Source organism: Protopterus annectens, chromosome 7.part1 (assembly GCF_019279795.1).
Source record: "Protopterus annectens isolate FY-2018-M chromosome 7.part1, PAN1.0, whole genome shotgun sequence".
In the NCBI taxonomy this organism is placed as follows: domain Eukaryota; kingdom Metazoa; phylum Chordata; order Ceratodontiformes; family Protopteridae; genus Protopterus; species Protopterus annectens.
In genome coordinates this window covers 179,343,948-179,361,434 of record NC_056740.1, presented here as the reverse complement: position 1 = coordinate 179,361,434, position 17,487 = coordinate 179,343,948, and the positions used below count along the sequence as shown (strand labels likewise).

The 17,487-nt window shown below is 42.4% G+C and overlaps 1 protein-coding gene across 1 annotated transcript in view; it reads right to left on the bottom strand.

The window, feature by feature from the left end:
• Positions 1–312: 312 nt before the first annotated feature.
• Positions 313–17,487, bottom strand: part of TMCC1 (transmembrane and coiled-coil domain family 1) — a 205,104-nt gene continuing 187,929 nt past the window's right edge. The window contains exon 4 of the mRNA XM_044078627.1: positions 313–1,314. Coding sequence (XP_043934562.1) covers positions 1,000–1,314 — 315 coding nt within the window. The 3' untranslated portion in view covers positions 313–999. The remainder of the gene's footprint in view (positions 1,315–17,487) is intronic.

Below are 17,487 nucleotides of genomic sequence, written 5' to 3'. Positions count from 1 at the left end.
AACTGTAAACAGGAAGATGATTACTATGCATTACTTCAATAGGAGTAATGATTTTCTTTGTTTAGAAAACATACTCCCCCACCCCCCGCCCCTCACCACACAAAACCCCATAAAAACTCAAAAAGGTTCTACAAACAGTAAGGAAGCACTAAGTCTTTGAGTATCACACTCTTCAAGTATGTTCTTATTCTTTTCTTTGTGAAAAATCAAACTTAAAAAAGTGCAACCAAGGGCTCTGCATAAATGTTTTCGGGCTACTTCACAATACTGAGTTAGGCATGATCAGTTCCTACAAAGAGCTCAGAGCCGATATGTTAAAACATGCAGTACTTCTTTTATACCATTCACATAAATGTTTTTTTTCCCATTACAGTACAGTCACTTAGATTCGTGTGTGGGATCATTAGTAGAGTATAAAATATGAGGTCTTCTCCTCCTCAAAGAAAGCATAACCCTGAATCATACATTCTGATAGAGAATGTGCACGGATTTCACAGAAAGCATACCTCTGCAGATTCAGTGTAGTGCTGTCACATAAAGATGTGTAATAGACATGCAGAAAATGCATCCTTTACACACCCATCTATATGTACGTTTATATAAGTAAACTATATATAAACACATATATTAAATATTTGTATTAATAATCTTAAGGGATTCAAATTTAAGCTTAAATATGCAGTAACGACGTCAAAACCATAACTTAAACTTCTCATACAGCCAGACACCCTCCTTTTTTCATTTTTTTTTTTCATTATTTAGGTTTCTGGTCAAAGAGTTAAAGTTCCCATCCACGGAAATCTTACTAGTTAAGTCAGTCAATGGAGTTGCAAAACAAAAGGAGTGATTCCTCAACCAATCTCTATAAAACACTATTGCGACACGTCTTTATTAGACAAGTTTTTTTTTTTCTAAATGTAAACAAATCCTCTCAGATGCTGAAACAGTTAATCATCAGAGCTGGCATCTGCTTATATTCATACTGAACAAACTCTGCCATCATGACGGCGGCAACAAAAAGCGTTCCAAATGGTTTGCTATGGTGTCCCAGTTCTTCCACAAGAAGGCGATTACGATCATGAGGAAGATGGTGCTAAATGTCCGGTTGCGAGTTTTCATGAGCGGGACTATACAGTTAGCTAAAGTTGAGACAAAAACCAGGAGGACAGCCATAATGGCGAGCAGTACATTGATCAGTTTTCCCAGCAAAGTCCTGGCTGTGGCATTTTCCAGTCCCTCCAACTGAACGACCTGCTGTTGCTGCTGCTGAAGCTCCATTTTTGAGATCCGTGTTTGACAAGCTTCCAATGCCTCCTAAAAAAATAAAGAAGAAAAGACAATATAAGACACTTGAATAAGTCCCCCAAATCTGTTTATGTTGGAGTAAGCTAGTTCAAGGCTTGTGACCTGAACACACAGTGAAGCACTCATTTTCTACTACTAGCAAAAGCTAGACAGAAACGTACAGATACATCCAGTACCCTTTACTACTAAAGTACTTTTGTGTCTTTGAATCATTAACTGCCCTGAAAAACAACTACTTTCAGTTTCTTATATGCTTACCATCTTTTTCATACATACCCAGTTTGCTTCTAACTACCCATGCTGAATTCTCAACATAAAGTAAACTTTCTACAGTAAGCACTGTCAATATGATATGATATATACATCATGTGGTAAACTTGCACATGTACACCTTACTGTTTAACACTGCATTCATTTATTATTTGACTTGGTTTCTGCTAGTTTGGTAACTGCTACTTTCCTTCCAATTCCAATAGACAAATAATGCACACTGCAAAGTGCATTTTACCACAACTGCACAACTGTATGCTGTAACATGAAAGTCGGTTTTAGTGGACTACATAGCTAAACATTTAGCATCACTACAGCCATGGTCCATGATGAATGGAGATTGCTAGTATCTATAACAATATGCATGACTGCACACAGCATGCCATAACATTACGGACTTTATTCCAAACTATACTGTACTTCCTAGCATTACCACAGCTAAGGCTCACAATACTAAGCATCTTCACAGGCATCCCATGACATCAGACTGCCACCAGTTCACTTCATTCAGATGAGTGAAGTATATTGTTAAAATGCAGTGTGAAAAATGCTCTCAGTATTGCTGATACTGAACTGACAAGCTAATCAGTCGTGTAATGAAAAAGACTCTACTAGTTGCATTGATGCATCACAATAAACCAGTAGATACAGGTATAGAAAAAGGACAAGACACTCTTGTATTATGCATTTTTCTACTCATCACAACAAGAACAACTGGTAACAAGAAAGGCATGCTAAGCAGATCACAGGAGGTTATCACGTTAATGGCCCTGAGGCCTTTACAAGCCCACCCAAGAGTTTATCCTCAAAAAATGAAACCTCAGTCAGCACCTGCCACCCCTGTCAATGAGGAAAACTGGTGGAACCCCTGGGGCAAATTTGTGGTTTCCCAGCCAGTCATCAAGGTTGTGCTTAAAGTGGGTCAGTGAGGTACTCTGTTTGATGTGTATGGGAAGTCTATTGCAGAGACAGAGCAACATCTGGGAGACAAACCTGTCTCTCCAGCAGGTTTTGTTGATGCTGCATATTAGATGTAGGCCTTTTTCGCAAGTAATGCACAAGAAGTTAGACTTACAGACATGGAGCACCTCTAGTAGGGCAGGGTCTGAAATTGCCTTGTAGGTGAGACACAGATCACCTCTGTGCAATCTGTATGACACCGAATAGAGTGATAGTGATATGAGCCTGTACGCACAGGACAGGTGTTGGATGCCATGGATTCTCTTTGTGAGGTATTTCTGTGGCCTTTCCAGTTGGTGCAGATATTTGGAGAGATACATACCAAATGGGGCATTATACTCAATTATTGGCCTAATGAGGGAGGAGTAGAGAGATAATAACCTTTTTTTCTGGATACAATACCTTTACTTATGAGACGAACCAAGTAAAAGACTTTTCTGACCACTGCCACATGACTACCACATGACGGTTGAATGTGAGATTGTTGTCAACCTGAGTAACCAGGTCTCTCATCACAGGTTGTGTGCTTAAGAGGTTGCCATTGCTGTGGTAATCAGTAGGGGCCATGTTTTTGCTGAATGGTATGATGGCACATTTTTTTGTGTTTAACTTAAGGTTATGACCTCAGCACCAGTCATCTGTTGCTGTGAGACCCTCTTGCTGTATGTTAACATCAATTTGGGGAGTCAATGACAGCACCCAACTTACAGTTGTCTGCAAGACTGGTCAGCCACAGGCCTTTTGCCTTTGCCTGGACCTCTAAGAAGCAGATGCCAAACAGTAGGGGTCCCAGGACAGATCCCTGGGGAACACCACTAGTGGCAGGTCTGCTGTTGAAGGTGGAGACACCTACTTTGACCTTGTGGGTACCATCAGTGAGCCAGCTGGCCACCCACCTGATAAGATAGGGATTTACACCAAGTTATGTTAGCTTGATGCCTGAGTGAGGGACTGTGTCAAAGGCCTTGACCAAGTCAAGGTAAGCTGTATGTACTGACTTTCCCTCATCCAGGGCCTAGGTGACAGTCTCAAAGAAGTCGACCATGTTCAACAGGCAAGATCTGCCCTTGACAAATCCAAACTGGGTGGGGTCAAGTGCTTGGAGATTGTCTACGTCCTTGTTTATGAGATCTATAATAATAAGCTCCACGGCTTTACAGATCAGGCTTGTCAAACTAATGGGTTGATAAGTTTCCAGGGTCAGTAGTGGCACCATCTTTGTGTAAAGGGATGACAATGGCAGTTTCCACTCTGCTGGAATGAAGCCTGTACTTAGGCTGTGGTTGAACAGGGTGCTCAATAATGAAGCTAGTTCACACACACACACACACACACACACACACACACACACACACACACACACACACACACACACACACACACACACACACACACACACACACACACACACACACACACACACACACACACTCACTTATTGTTCTTCTGAATAGAATGGAGCAGCCCACACACTTATTGTTGTTCTTCTGAACAGGCTGCACACACTTGCTGTTCTTCTGAATAGAATGGAGCGGCCAGAATTGAACAGACTTACATACTCACACACACAGCAATTAACTCCCCTTAAGAGTAAATCAAGCTATGCTACTGACTAACAACAAAAAGGGTAAAACAGCTTCTATCCAGGAACCTCATAAGCTTTAGCTGGGGCTGTTAGCATATCAGATAAAATACAATTACACTGCATTTTTTATACTTTTTTCTTACCTGGAGGCTGAGCCCACATGTGGGTGGGTAAGGGGCAGACTCTGCAAAACTTAAATTGTGCACATCTCTGCTCCACTAACGCCACTACTGCTATATTCCATATTTCCCTCCAAAACAGTTCAAAATAAATATCTGACCGAGTCCAACAGGCAGTCTGCCTTACGAACCTGATGTCATCATGCATGCCCCTGTAGGCTGATGATGCGTGGTGACACTCCATTATTTTGCCCTCAAAACTGGTAAATATCTTGGAATTCAGTACAGTTGAGAGGTATGGTGAGCACACAAAGCCCATGCTAAGTTACCTGTACAGTAAGTATCAAGAACCTGCATCAAGAGCAGCAATTATAGCTGGATATTTTTTGCTCAGCAAATAAATTCAGTAAAATACAGCTTAATTAAAAGTGGTACTACATATCATAAATGGCAAAGACATTTCCAACAAAAAAACATATGTAACAAAGAATTTGTTCTTGACTGGGCAAATTATTACCCAATCATCCTGTGCGTGTACTGTACTGTTACAAAGCTGATGTTGGTAATATTGTATGGCTAATGGTTTCCCTATTTTGTAAGGGTACAAACAGTACAACTGTACATCCAAATTATATTTACATTAATTTTTTCCAATTTTCCCTGTCAGTTTTTAAATATTTCGAAACATTAACATATCTACCTGAATTATCCACTGCCTTCACTTTCGTTTTTTATAGTAGCTTAACTCCCTCATCCCATTTCACTGTCATCACAAAACTGGTGTACTTCTTCATCAAGTGCTCTTATTTGTAATTTTCTGCAAGTCTTTGTGCATTAAATAAAATGACAAGAGTGAAGTGTCAAACAGATTAAATGGTGGCAAAAATTGTTACTTTACAATGAATAATAGGAGTTCCAAATTTAAACAGCAATGTCAGGATTGCTGTAAAGCAAATAAATTAATACATAAAATCAGTCATTACTGAAAAAGAAAACAAGAAAGCACTGCAAATGGCGTATAGCAAACAGCTGTGTGATAGGTTACTACAATTAATTTTAACAATTCCGCCATTCACCTAGGTATTCTGTTGGATGGTGCTAAACAGATGTTAAGGAAAAAGCATTCAGTGTTAAAGAAATAAAGAACCAGGTAACATCAGTTCTTCCCTCTTTGCAGAAGACAAAAGTTGAATTACCACACTGCTGAAAATATGTGAATTATACAGCAGATAGGGTTTAGTATATTCAGACACTTTTTCATCAGAGCACTTAAAGGACCATTATAGTCAAAAATTACTGTTGTTCTATGCCACAATAATGCCATGCAGTACTATAACCTGTTATTCTTAATTTTTAATTTGCCCTAACCCAAAATGACTCAACGGTGTGGGCATACTAATGTGAACCAACTTTGTCTATCCTCCACTGAACCTTCTGCCATCAAAACAGGACAGAATGGCCTATCCTTTATTCAATATCTTTACGTAGAAATTACAATACTTCGAAATAGTGTCTGGAAAGTGTGCAACTCTTTTAGTGATACACACTGGGTTTTTAGAGAATTAGTGCTTACTCTGGAAATCTCTGGAGAGGGTGTAACTTTTTTTCATTGAGACACTGGTTAATTTCTTTGCCATGTTTTATACACACTGCAATAAGCCTTTCAGTTCAAAACAGCATTTAAATTAGACTTTTTAAGCCATAGAGACAACTCTTCATTAAGCTGATGTCACTGGTGTCAGGTTTCATCATCAGACCATTTGTTCCCAATCTAGGGCGTAGGGCTTCTGTGGCACTTGAAAGAGCGAAGAGAAGATGCTGAAGTAGATCTGGAAAACAGAGCCTAGAGAGCTCGCATTCAGATGAAAACGACCTGTTCTCCTCCACTGCTCAGAGTCCATGGTGCTGGATGACTCCTGCAAATGGGGGAAAAACTCACCAGGGTGGATGATGACAGTCTAGGTCTGGGAGAAGAAGAAGAAGTGAGCCTAGGTGCTTTTTGAGAGAGTGGGGTCAGCTTTTCCAGTACTGGTAGACCACATCCGCCATTCTTTTCTCAGGCCTGGTCTTATGCAGAGACTTCCCAGCCTCCTAAGGGGAAGAAATCTCTGCCACTGCCTCTTCAGGACAAAGGCGGCTCTTCAGAGATGACTTACTCATTCTGTCAGTCAATGTGCAGGCAATAAAACTTTTATACAGGGTGCAATCATTATCTACGTGGGAAATTCCTAAGCACACAACACAAAGATGATGTGGGTGTTGTGGAGGAATCTTATACCTGCATTTTTTTTTTCATATTTAAACCCTTATTTTGCTTCTTTCTCTATACTTGGACAATAAGGTTAACTGACAGAAAAACCCTTAAGGAAAATACAGTTGTGTAAAATCTCACCATAACGGTAGATGTCCCTCCCTTCACTGCTGCAATATTCTTAACCATAGCCAGCCTTAGACATAGGCCAACTAGGCGTCTGCCTAGGGGCTGCTCTAGCAGGGGTGCTTTTCCAGTAAACTGGATGGTGTAAACAGAACACGATGAGTGCACCAGGTGGTGTGGGGGGGGGGGCACTGTGGAGCCCTTTTGCCTAGGGCACCACTTGACCTAAGGCCAACCCTGTTCTTAACAGATGGGATTCCCTGCTGTGGAAGCCTGAATGTCTGGCCAATCTACCAAAGACTATTTGTTGTGTTTAACAGGTACACCTAATGTCACCCAAATGTTCCTTGCATAGCACAGGGCATAAAAGTAATATTCAAGCCCACCATAATCAAAACTGAATGCCCTGTAGGAACACAGTCCAGGAACCCCAAGAGGTAACCTTTACATCCAGGAAAGGAAAAGACTAGGGGGATGGAGGGAGAGAATACTGCAGCAATGAAGGCAAGGGCATCTACTGTTATGGTAAGATTTTACACAACCGTACTACGTCCTTACAGTCACTGCTGCAGTATTCTTAACAGATGGGAGACTGCCAAAGCTCAAGAGGAAACTTGGGATAGGGAAGGCGCAGAAGAGCCCCCTAAAAAGCCATGAATAACAGCACTAGAAAAATCAGCTTTAGCTCTACAGATCCCATCCAACTTGTAGTGCTTGGTAAAGGCATGCACAGAAGTCCAGGTAGCTGCCTCAAGAATAGAATTACAGTAAACACTCAGGTAACTGGCACCCATGGGGATTGATAGATGCCGGATAATATACTGTATTTCTTCATTTTTTTTTTCCTGGTTGCTTGAAAGTGCTGGTTGCTTGAGTTCTGGTTAACACAGTTTAGTGTAGTATCTAAGCCCTTGAAAAAAGCACCCGAAGAAGCCACAGCTCTAGCAAAATGAGCCTTAACTGAAAGGAAAGCTCTTGCCATGAAAAGTGTAACAAAAGGAAACAACCTTAGAAATCCAAGAAGAAATAGTTTGCTTGGATATGTCAAGTCCCAAAGATCTAGGATGAAAAGAATCCGATAACTGTTCAGAGTTTCTAATAGCCTTAATCTTATCCAAATAAACCCCGAGTTGCCTATGCACATCCAAAGTATGCATCACCCTCTCACTATCAAGTGTTACAAGTTTCAGTGCTTGCCCATACCTTACTTGGATAGAAGGAAGTTTCTCTGTTCACCTGTGAGAGAGGGGCGCTTTGAACAGCCTATCTATCCCTGAAGGAGTGGTTTCAGCCCAGAAATTAGTAGTTTATTGGCCATTTTGGGCAAATTTCTCTTTCATTTCCCTACTATAAAACCCACATTTCCAAGTTTTTTGTGCTTGTATACAGCTCAGCAAGCTTCTGCCCAGTGCCCTGCAGAGTTCTACGGCAGCACAGAGACAAAAGAAAGACTTTGGAGTGATTAAGTATCATTTTTCTGCATTTTCATGCTGCCTTCAGTTAATTCCACCTAAAATGCCGATTTTTTAGAGTTTCTGTGATTTAAAAAGCTTGTTTCAGTTACATATTGTATTTATTTTACTGCCTGCACTTTAACAAAGTAATTTTTGTATTTAAATTACCTGTTTAACTGTTGTAGGCTACACACTCAAGTGTGATAGCCATTTCTGTGCATTTAAAGTGTTTTTTGATTGTATCTGCTTTCTTTTCTGAAAAAAATATATATATACATGTTTTCCCGCCTTTCTAAGCTAGTATAGTCCAGATTTCAGGTTAGTGCTGAATTCAGGGCTGTGTTACAAGTTTCTGCGTTTACCCATACCTTAGCTGTCCCTAGAGGAGTGGTTTCAGCCCAGAAATTAGTAGGTTATTGGCCATTTTGGGCTAATTCCTCTATCTTTCATTTCCCTGGTGTAAGACCCGCATTAGCACAGTTTTGCACGCCAGGCAGCACAGTTTATCTAGGGCATCAGTATTCCCGGCTCCACAAAGTCTACTCTTCAATTTTCCCTTGGAATTAGACAAACTTTCAACTTAAGCACTCAAACTACTCACTTCTCAGCCCGGCACTTGATCAAAACTCATAGCAACACTAATAAACCTTAGCACTAGACCCCCCCCCCCCTATACTGTAGAGAAGGACAAGGCTCTCTATTCGACCTTTCCAGCCAATCAGTAAAACAGCTCACTGTACCTATCCAGGCATGTCCAAAGGGCAGTTTCAGGTGTACTCTCCGGTCCAACTGGTGAATCTGGGCATTTTGAGGCAATGTTACAACTGCCTCATGGACACAGACAACCCTCCCCTCCTACCACCAAACACTAATAAATGCGAGAGATGCAATTATACAGCCAAACTGGAGGCCAGGCTCTCTCAACCCAAGACCAGACAGTCAAGAGGAGAAGGGAATTACTTGAATCACACCAGCACCAGTCTCACATAGACCTATGAAACCAGCACTGGCAAAAAACACACATAAATACAGTAAAACATACTTGGAGGCTCTAAATAAAAATCTGCAAAAGCAACAGAGATCTCCAAAGCAGACATCCAAGCAACCTCCACCCCCCAACACAAACCATGAAAGACATACTTCACAAAACCAGTGTGCCATGCAATCACAGCCCTTAAAGCAAAATAACATACCCAACACACTAGTAATAGGTGACTCTATAGTCAGGCACACTGATGTCCCACTCACTAGGCTGAATAAGGAGAAGGTTACTGTTAGCTGCCCGTCAGGTGCCAGGATCCGCCACATAACACAAGCACTCAGGTCACTCCAGAACAAGTACAAATATGACTCTGTCATTGTCCATGTTGGTGTGACTGACCTGAGCCATGCCTCCCTGGACTACATGAAAAGAGACAGGGAAGAGCTCTCTGATCACGTAGCCCAGGCTGGTATAACCCTGACCCTGAGTAGCATCCTGCCCTCACCAAGAATGATACCACGGTATAAAGAAAAAAATCATCAATTTCAACAATTGGCTAAGCTTCTGGTGTCATTCAAAGGGGATCCAGTGTCTGTCATCCTGGGATGACATGCTCGACAAGCCACGCTGCTTCACTAGAGATGGCTTGCACCTGTCACCCTTAGGCTTTTGAATACTGGGCCACGGCTCTTGCCACCCCCATAGTGCCTTTTTTAGACAAGGCTCAAAAGACAAACCCACCGCAGTAAATAGCACAAGTAACAAAAAACTGAGGGTAATGCTACTCAATGCCAGAAGTCTAAACCTCAAAATGCATGCACTTGAGGCACTCCTCAGTATGGAGAAAATCGATATATGTGCAGTAACAGAAACCTGGTTTAAGGCTCCAAAGAGCACCCCAGCACTATCAGGCTACAACTCATACCATACATTTCAGCCACAAAACCCAGACCGAAATACAAAAGGCAGGGGCGTATCCATATTCATCAAGGATACCCTCACCTCCAGGTTAGTGGCACAGCATGATGCTTCACAGATCATCCACGTGCAAACTAACAATGGGCAGAACAGCAATTCAAATTCTAGCTTGCTACAGATCACCCACCATGTCCCAGGACCCCCATTCCACATTTCTGGAAACACTGGGAAACATAAAGGTCCTACCAAACACCCTGATATTGAGTGATTTGAATTACCCAAACATTAACTGGAAGAACTACTCAAGTACTAACTCCCTTGCCCAACATTTCCTAGAATTTATAAACTCAAATGCCCTGGATCAACTGTTCAACACCCCCACCAGAGGTGACAACATATTGGGCCTGGTCATCACCAACATGGGCGACCGGTGTTCCACACCGGAGATCAACCCTTCGCTGGTTGGATCTGATCATAAACTAATCACTCTGGATATCCATCCACATTCCTCCCCCACCCCCGGTCAAAGAAACCACCGTGAAAAAATTTTCAAAAGCAAACTTCATGTTACTTAAGACAGAGGTGGAAAGTTTCAAAGCCCCCATGCTAAAGGATAACGCCGTCCAAGCTGCAAAATCCTTTACTAATGCACTCTACGGGCACCTACAAGAATGCATGGATCGTGCTATCCCAAGCAAAACCAAGACTCACTCCTCCAAGAAAAGGAAACCAATCTGGTGGACCCCTACCATAAACAAGCTATACAATAGAAGGAGGAAAGTAGTAAAGAAAAGAGTAAAATCCCAAGAAGGGAAGACATCTCTGATCAGTATTAGCAAGAAACTACAATCCCTCATAAAATCATCCAAGGCTAGCTTCAAAAGAAAAATTGCCAAGGACTCCAAAGATAACCACAAGGCATTCTTTAGCTATGTCAAGAATCTAAGTGGAAATTCTCAGATCTGCTCGGAGTTGGTGCAGAATGGCACAAAATACACTGAACCGACCAATATTGCCAACATCCTGGCAGACAGTTTCAGTGCAAACTTCACCCCCAAAAGGGTCCATAACCATACCAGAAGAATGTAGTGCCCCGGAAATCACAGACACTCAGGTTAAAATAGCCCTCTCTAAAGCCAAAAACACAGCATCAATGGGACCGGACGGTGTCCCAGGCTGCGTCCTACATGAGCTCAAAGATGAACTAACCCCTCACCTAAACACACTGTTCAAACTCAGCCTCTCCACAGGCTATGTGCCCATAGAGTGGCAAACAGCAACGGTTATTCCACTCCACAAAGGTAGAGCCACAAAAGACCCCAGGAACTATCGCCCTATAAGCCTGACTAGCTTGGTCTGCAAGGCTATGGAGCGCATCATCATGGATCTCATTAACAGAGACATTGGGAACCTCCAAACACTGGACCCTATCCAGTTTGGCTTTGTTAAGGGCAGATCATGCCTCCTAAACCTGGTGGACTTCTTTGAGACGGTCACCAAAGCTATAGATGAGGGAAAGGTGGTCCACACAGCCTACCTAGACCTCGCAAAGGCCTTCGACACCATTCCCCATTCTGGTATTATAGACAAGCTCACCAGCCTGAACATAAACCCTTACATCATGAGATGGGTTGCCAACTGACTCATGGACAGAATTCACATGGTAAGTGTTGCAGGAGATAGGTCTGATTCTAAACCTGTTACAAGTGGCATTCCCCAGGGCTCAGTCCAAGGACCCCTCCTGTTCAGCAAATACTTCTCAAAGGTACAGGCAAGCACAGGAGGACTATGGCTGACCAGGTTCACAGACGACTGCAAACTAGGAGCTATAATTGACTCTCCGGCTGACACAGACATCCTCCAAAAGGGTCTCTCTGAGACAGATGCCTGGTGTCAAAACCATGGCCTCAAGCTAAATGCCAAAAAGTGCATAGTCATCTCCTTTGGAAAAAACAAAGTAGCCACAAACTACCACATAGGTGGTAGCCCCCTAAATACTGAAGACGTAATAAGGGATCTGGAGACCCAAGTAGATAGTAATCTCTCCTTTGATAATCACATTGCCAAAGTGGTTAGAAAATCCTTCTATGTGGCCTACCTAGTCACAAAAGGGTTTGCATCCAGATCAAAAAAGGTCATTGTGCCCCTCTATGCATCATTCATCAGACCCATCATACAGTACAATGCCCCATTTGGGATGTACCTTACAAGACACCTGCAACAGCTGGAAAGACCACAGAAGTACCTCACCAAGAGGATCACTGGCCTCAAACAGATGCCCTATGCAACTCGACTGAAGAAACTCCAGCTGTCCTCGGTTGCATACCGCCTACTCAGAGGTGTTCTCTGCCTGACATACAGGGCCATGTCCAACCCAGAATTGATGGACATGCTCCACCTAAAGAAAACAATATCCCCTCGAGCCACACACTCTAGGGATCTAAACCTCACCACAATAAATAGGACATGCTGGAGGGATAGATTCCTGTCCCAGAGACTTCCCATGCTCTCGAACAAGATTCCAATCTACATTAGGCAGAGCTCCTCACTAACACTCTTCAAGAGGAACCTTGACGAGTGGATGGGAAACAAAAAGTTTACCCCGTGGATCACTTCAGTGGCTCTGCTGGACAGAGGCACAGAAAACTAATCTAAGTGGGCGGCGAAAGCCAACACATTACATCTAGGCTTATAAATGCCTTTGGGCAGACAGCCTAGTGCCTACCTATGAACCTATCAGATTGCGAACAGGGGAAAAAAGTGGGCAGATTAATAGACTGATTCAGTGATAGCTCATTAACCACCTTAGACATAAAAGAATGGTTCATTCGCAAGGACACCCTGTCCTCATGAAATACCAGAAAAGGAGGACAAGCCATAAGGGCCTTCAGCTTAAGACACCCATCTGGCACAAGTAAGAGCTAACAAAAGAACAGTCTTCCAGGAACAATGTAGCAAGGAAATTGAAGCAGCAGACTCAAAAGGAGCCTGAGTCAACTTCTCCAAAACAAAATTAAGATCCCAGGGAGGAGGAACAGGCTTCCTGGGAGGTCTAATATTGACACCTTTAAGAAATTGTTTAACCTCAAATCTAGAAGCTAAAGGAAGAGAAAAAGACAGACAAGCAGAGACAGCTGATAAGTGGGCCCTAATAGAAGAATTGGGCCCTAACAGAAGAATAGGCCTAACCAGCATTGAGCAAGTCACACAAATAAGAGAGAACTAAAAGAACATTCATAGTAAGTGGGCCCAGGTTATGAGAGAAACACCAAATGGAAAACTCAGTCCATTTGGATAAGTAGGATTTCATAGTAGTAGGTTTCCTGGTCTCCTCCTGGACTTGCACCACATCCTCAGAAAAAAAGATGTATGTGAGGAATCAAAATCCTATTGTCCACAGTGTCAGGAGGTAACTTGTGATGACTGCCTTTGGCTAGATGCAGAAGTAGACGGAACCAGTGCTGTCGCTGCCAAAAGGGAGTCACCAACAAGATTTTGGGAGCATCCTGTTGAATCCTGAACAGTACTTTCAGAATGAGAGGAAGGGAAGGGAATGCATAAAGAAACATCCTCTTCCAAGAAAATGAGAGGGCATCCACCTTCAACACCAGAGGACCTGGGACTCTGGCACAAAACAGAGGAAACTAATTGTTCAGAGGGGAGGCAAAACAATCCACTTGAGGACTACCCCACTGGTGGATAATGTTCAGAAAGACATCCCTGTGAAGTGTCCATTCATGGGACTGAGTTAAGGACCTGCTGAGAGTGTCTGCCACAATGTTCTGACCAGAAGGGATATACAATGCCTGAAGAGTCACCTGATAATTGACAGCAAGATCCTATAGCAGAAGTGCCAACCAGCAAAGAAGGTAACATCTCGTCCCTCCCTGTTTGTTGATATACCACATCACTGTGGTATCATCTGTGAACACATTGACTGGCCCTGGAGAGAAAGGAGGATGAAAGGTGTGAAGAGTCAGGAGAAAAGCTCCCATCTCTTTGACATTGATGAGCTACTTCTGTTGATGGGATGACCACACCCCCTGTACTTTTAGGGAGCCAAATGTCATCCCCATCCCACATCTGAAGCATATGTGAACAATTCCTGAGAGGAAAGAGGGGGATGAAAAGGGATCCCTGGATTCAGAGACAACTGCTGAATCCACCAGTGAAGTTCCTGTCTGAGACAAGGAAAAAGAGGGACTTTAAAGCCTAGAGGATGTGCATATGTTGGAGCCATACTGACCTCAGAAACCACTGAAACTTTCTCATGTGAAGTCTGGCCAGAAGGAGCACTGGAATGGTGGATGTCATGAAACCCAGAGCTCACACCCCCTGTACTTTTAGGGAACCAAATATCATCCCCATCCCAAGTCTGAAGCATATGTGAACAATTCCTGAGAGGGAAGAGGGGGGTGAAAAGGGATCCCTGGATTCAGAGACAACTGCTGAATCCACCAGTGAAGTTCCTGTCTGAGACAAGGAAAAAGAGGGACTATAAAGCCTAGAGGATTTGCATATGTTGGAGCCACACTGACCTCAGAAACTACTGAAACTATCTCATGTGATGTCTGGCCAGAAGGAGCACTGAAATGGTGGATGCCATGAAACCCAGAGCTCTCAGAAACTCTCTTGTGGTAATGGAAGCCAGAGGAAGGACAGTGAGAAAGAAAGAAAGAAAGAAAAAGAGTTAAGGTCCCTTTGGAGGGGACAGGGAAGCAAGCATTGGCACAGTTTGAATCTTGCAACCCAGAAAAACAAAATCCTGAGAAGGAGTCAGAGAAAACTTTTTGAAATTTATAGTGAACTCCAGGCTCTGAGGAAGGGAAATGGCAAAATAAATATTTTGCAAAAGGGTCTCTGGAGAGGACGCCTGAATTAATACATCATCTAAGCAAGGAAATATTAGGGATCCCTCGAAGCCTGCAAAAAAGCAATCATAAGAGCAAGGCATTTGCTGAGCATCCCTGGGGAGTAGAAAGGCCAAAGGGCAAAGCAAAGAACTGAAAATGCCAGGAAGCAACAGAGAAATGCAAAAACTCCCTGAAAAAAGGATGGATCAGAATATGGAGATAAGCATCCTTGAGATCCAGAGACACCATATAGGCCTGAGGAAGCAAGAGAGGAAATAGAACCTGAAGGGACAACATCCGAAAGGAAGGCATTTTTAGAAAAATGTTTAGATGAGAGAGGTCTAGAATAGGTCTCCAAGTGCCCTCTTTTCTGGGCACTAGAAATAGTCTGGAGTAGAACCCTTTCCCCCTTTGGGACACAGGCACCCCTTGAATAGTATCCTGAGTCAAGAGACTATGAAGAACCTCTTGGAAAAAGGGAAGTTGTTCCCGAGGAGGCTGAAGGCTGCCCATAAAAAGAGGACTGGATTTCAACACTATGAAGTACTCCTGACGAACAACTGATAGAAACCCAAATCCTGAGTGATCTGAAGCCAAACCCCAAGAATCCTGAGTGATCTGAAGCCAAACGGGAAGAGAAAGAGAAAGACAAAGAGAAAGAGGAATGTGGCTGGGAATAGACGGATAGTCATACAGCACCTGGTTTGTCTGGAAAGGAAAGCTTCAGAGTCCCTGAAAACTGAGTAGCCTAAGCAGGATGAGCCCGTGTGCCAGTTGTCGTACCTTTAGTCTGGCTGCAAAGAAGTTCAGATTACGGTAGCCCTGAACGTGACCTTTATGCCCTACACTATGGAAGGAGCATTTGGGTGATGTTCGGTGTACCTTTTAAAAGCAACAAGTAGTCTTTGGTAGACTGGCTGGATGTTCGGGTTTCCACGGCAGTGAATCCCATTTGTTTAGAATATTGCAGCAGTGACTGTAAGGACATCAGTATGACATGCACATAATGTCACTACCCTAGCAACAATGCACTAATAAAACACACTTTGCTGCTTCTTTTTTTTTTTGTTAAGGAACAACAGAAAATAGTTAATGAGAGCAATGAAAAAAGGGGTGGAGAGGGAAAAAGGTAGAATACTTGGGTTGAAGATGGAAGAAAATAGTTTAGGGCAATGCTAAAGAAGCCTCAACTATGAAAGCTATCAAATTGCTCAGAAAATCTGAGTAAATAAGCACTTATCTGACCAGATAAATAGTTTACTTCCCTTTCTTCATTTCAAGCTGCTCAGAAATGACTTTGTGACTTATTGGCAGCAATGAGATTTAGACAGCTTGGGCAGGACTAGTTGGGGGAGGAGCAAGTGCTTGTGAGTAGTTTGATGTCAGGCAGAATAGGTGCCAAAGGCAATTAGTTCATTGGTTTCCAGTGTCCGGATAGAACCAAAAAAGTCACTGTTGTTATGGATATTACACACACAATCTCATTACTTTAGATGGAACAGCAAAGTTACCAGCAACCCATCAAGGCTGGTTTGACTTCCACACTCTCTAGCTGCAAGTTTTACAAATGTAACAAAATAACCACATCAAAGGTTGTCAGGTTAGTGCTAAAATCTAAAAGCTCTGCTAAAGAGACCACACCTTTTAAAGTTACATATTTACTTTATGTGTAACAGGAAGGTGGGTTGGCACAAACGGATATTTATTTTAACCACAACATGGCCAAAATCAAACTGTTCTCTCTGCCCATGTTACAGTGATCACTTGGTTTTCCTCCTGATGTGGATGGTCTTTAATGAATTTCTAATCACAACATCTTTTACTATTTTTGGCAAATACCCCTGATTTTTCTTGTACTTTGGACTGTCCTTTGTAGCATATTCCAGCAGCAGTCTGGCCGCAGAATGATACTTTAGCGGCCAAACTTTTTCTATTGGTATAAGCTCGATTTACAATGGGCATGCTGGTTGGGCTGTCCAATCTCATTTTTGGATAGCAATAATTATAAATACGCATGAGAGTCTGGAGAGCAGACTGACCACTACAAGTAGATACCAGCAGCTTGTCAACAGCCATAAATATACGGTTATTTAATAAATATATAAACAGATGACCAATCACACACTTGTTGAAAGTGAATAAATACAATACTTAGACAAGAAAGAGTTAAGAAATACAGTTAACAGTTAAATATACAGGGAGATATGAAACTGCACAAGATGTAGAAAAATACCCCTGTGGAATAAACAGTGTACAAGCAAGAAAACATATAACAGCAATTAGTCTTTGTTTAGCCATTTGTTATCTGAAATAATTACTGGCCACTAGCTGAGTTATCTAAAATTTTCAAGCAGTGAGACAGCAGTGCTTAAACAAAGTCAGTCTACAGAGTTCTTATTTTCTTTTCAACTAAACTCCCCTCAGCTATCTGCTTTATATACACATTTATATTTTTTGTTGCATAGAAACATTTACAAACTAGTGCAGCTGAAATCTTACTTGCTGCCAGTCATGGACCCATACATTTTTGAATAAGGTTGCTGCCCTCAAGGTCGCTGTGCTTTGCTGTACTACTGACCAGAGCCAGACCATGGTCACATGCACCTCTAGGTAAAGTAATGGATAAGACCCTCCCTCAAATATACCAAAATCATTTTACTTGGC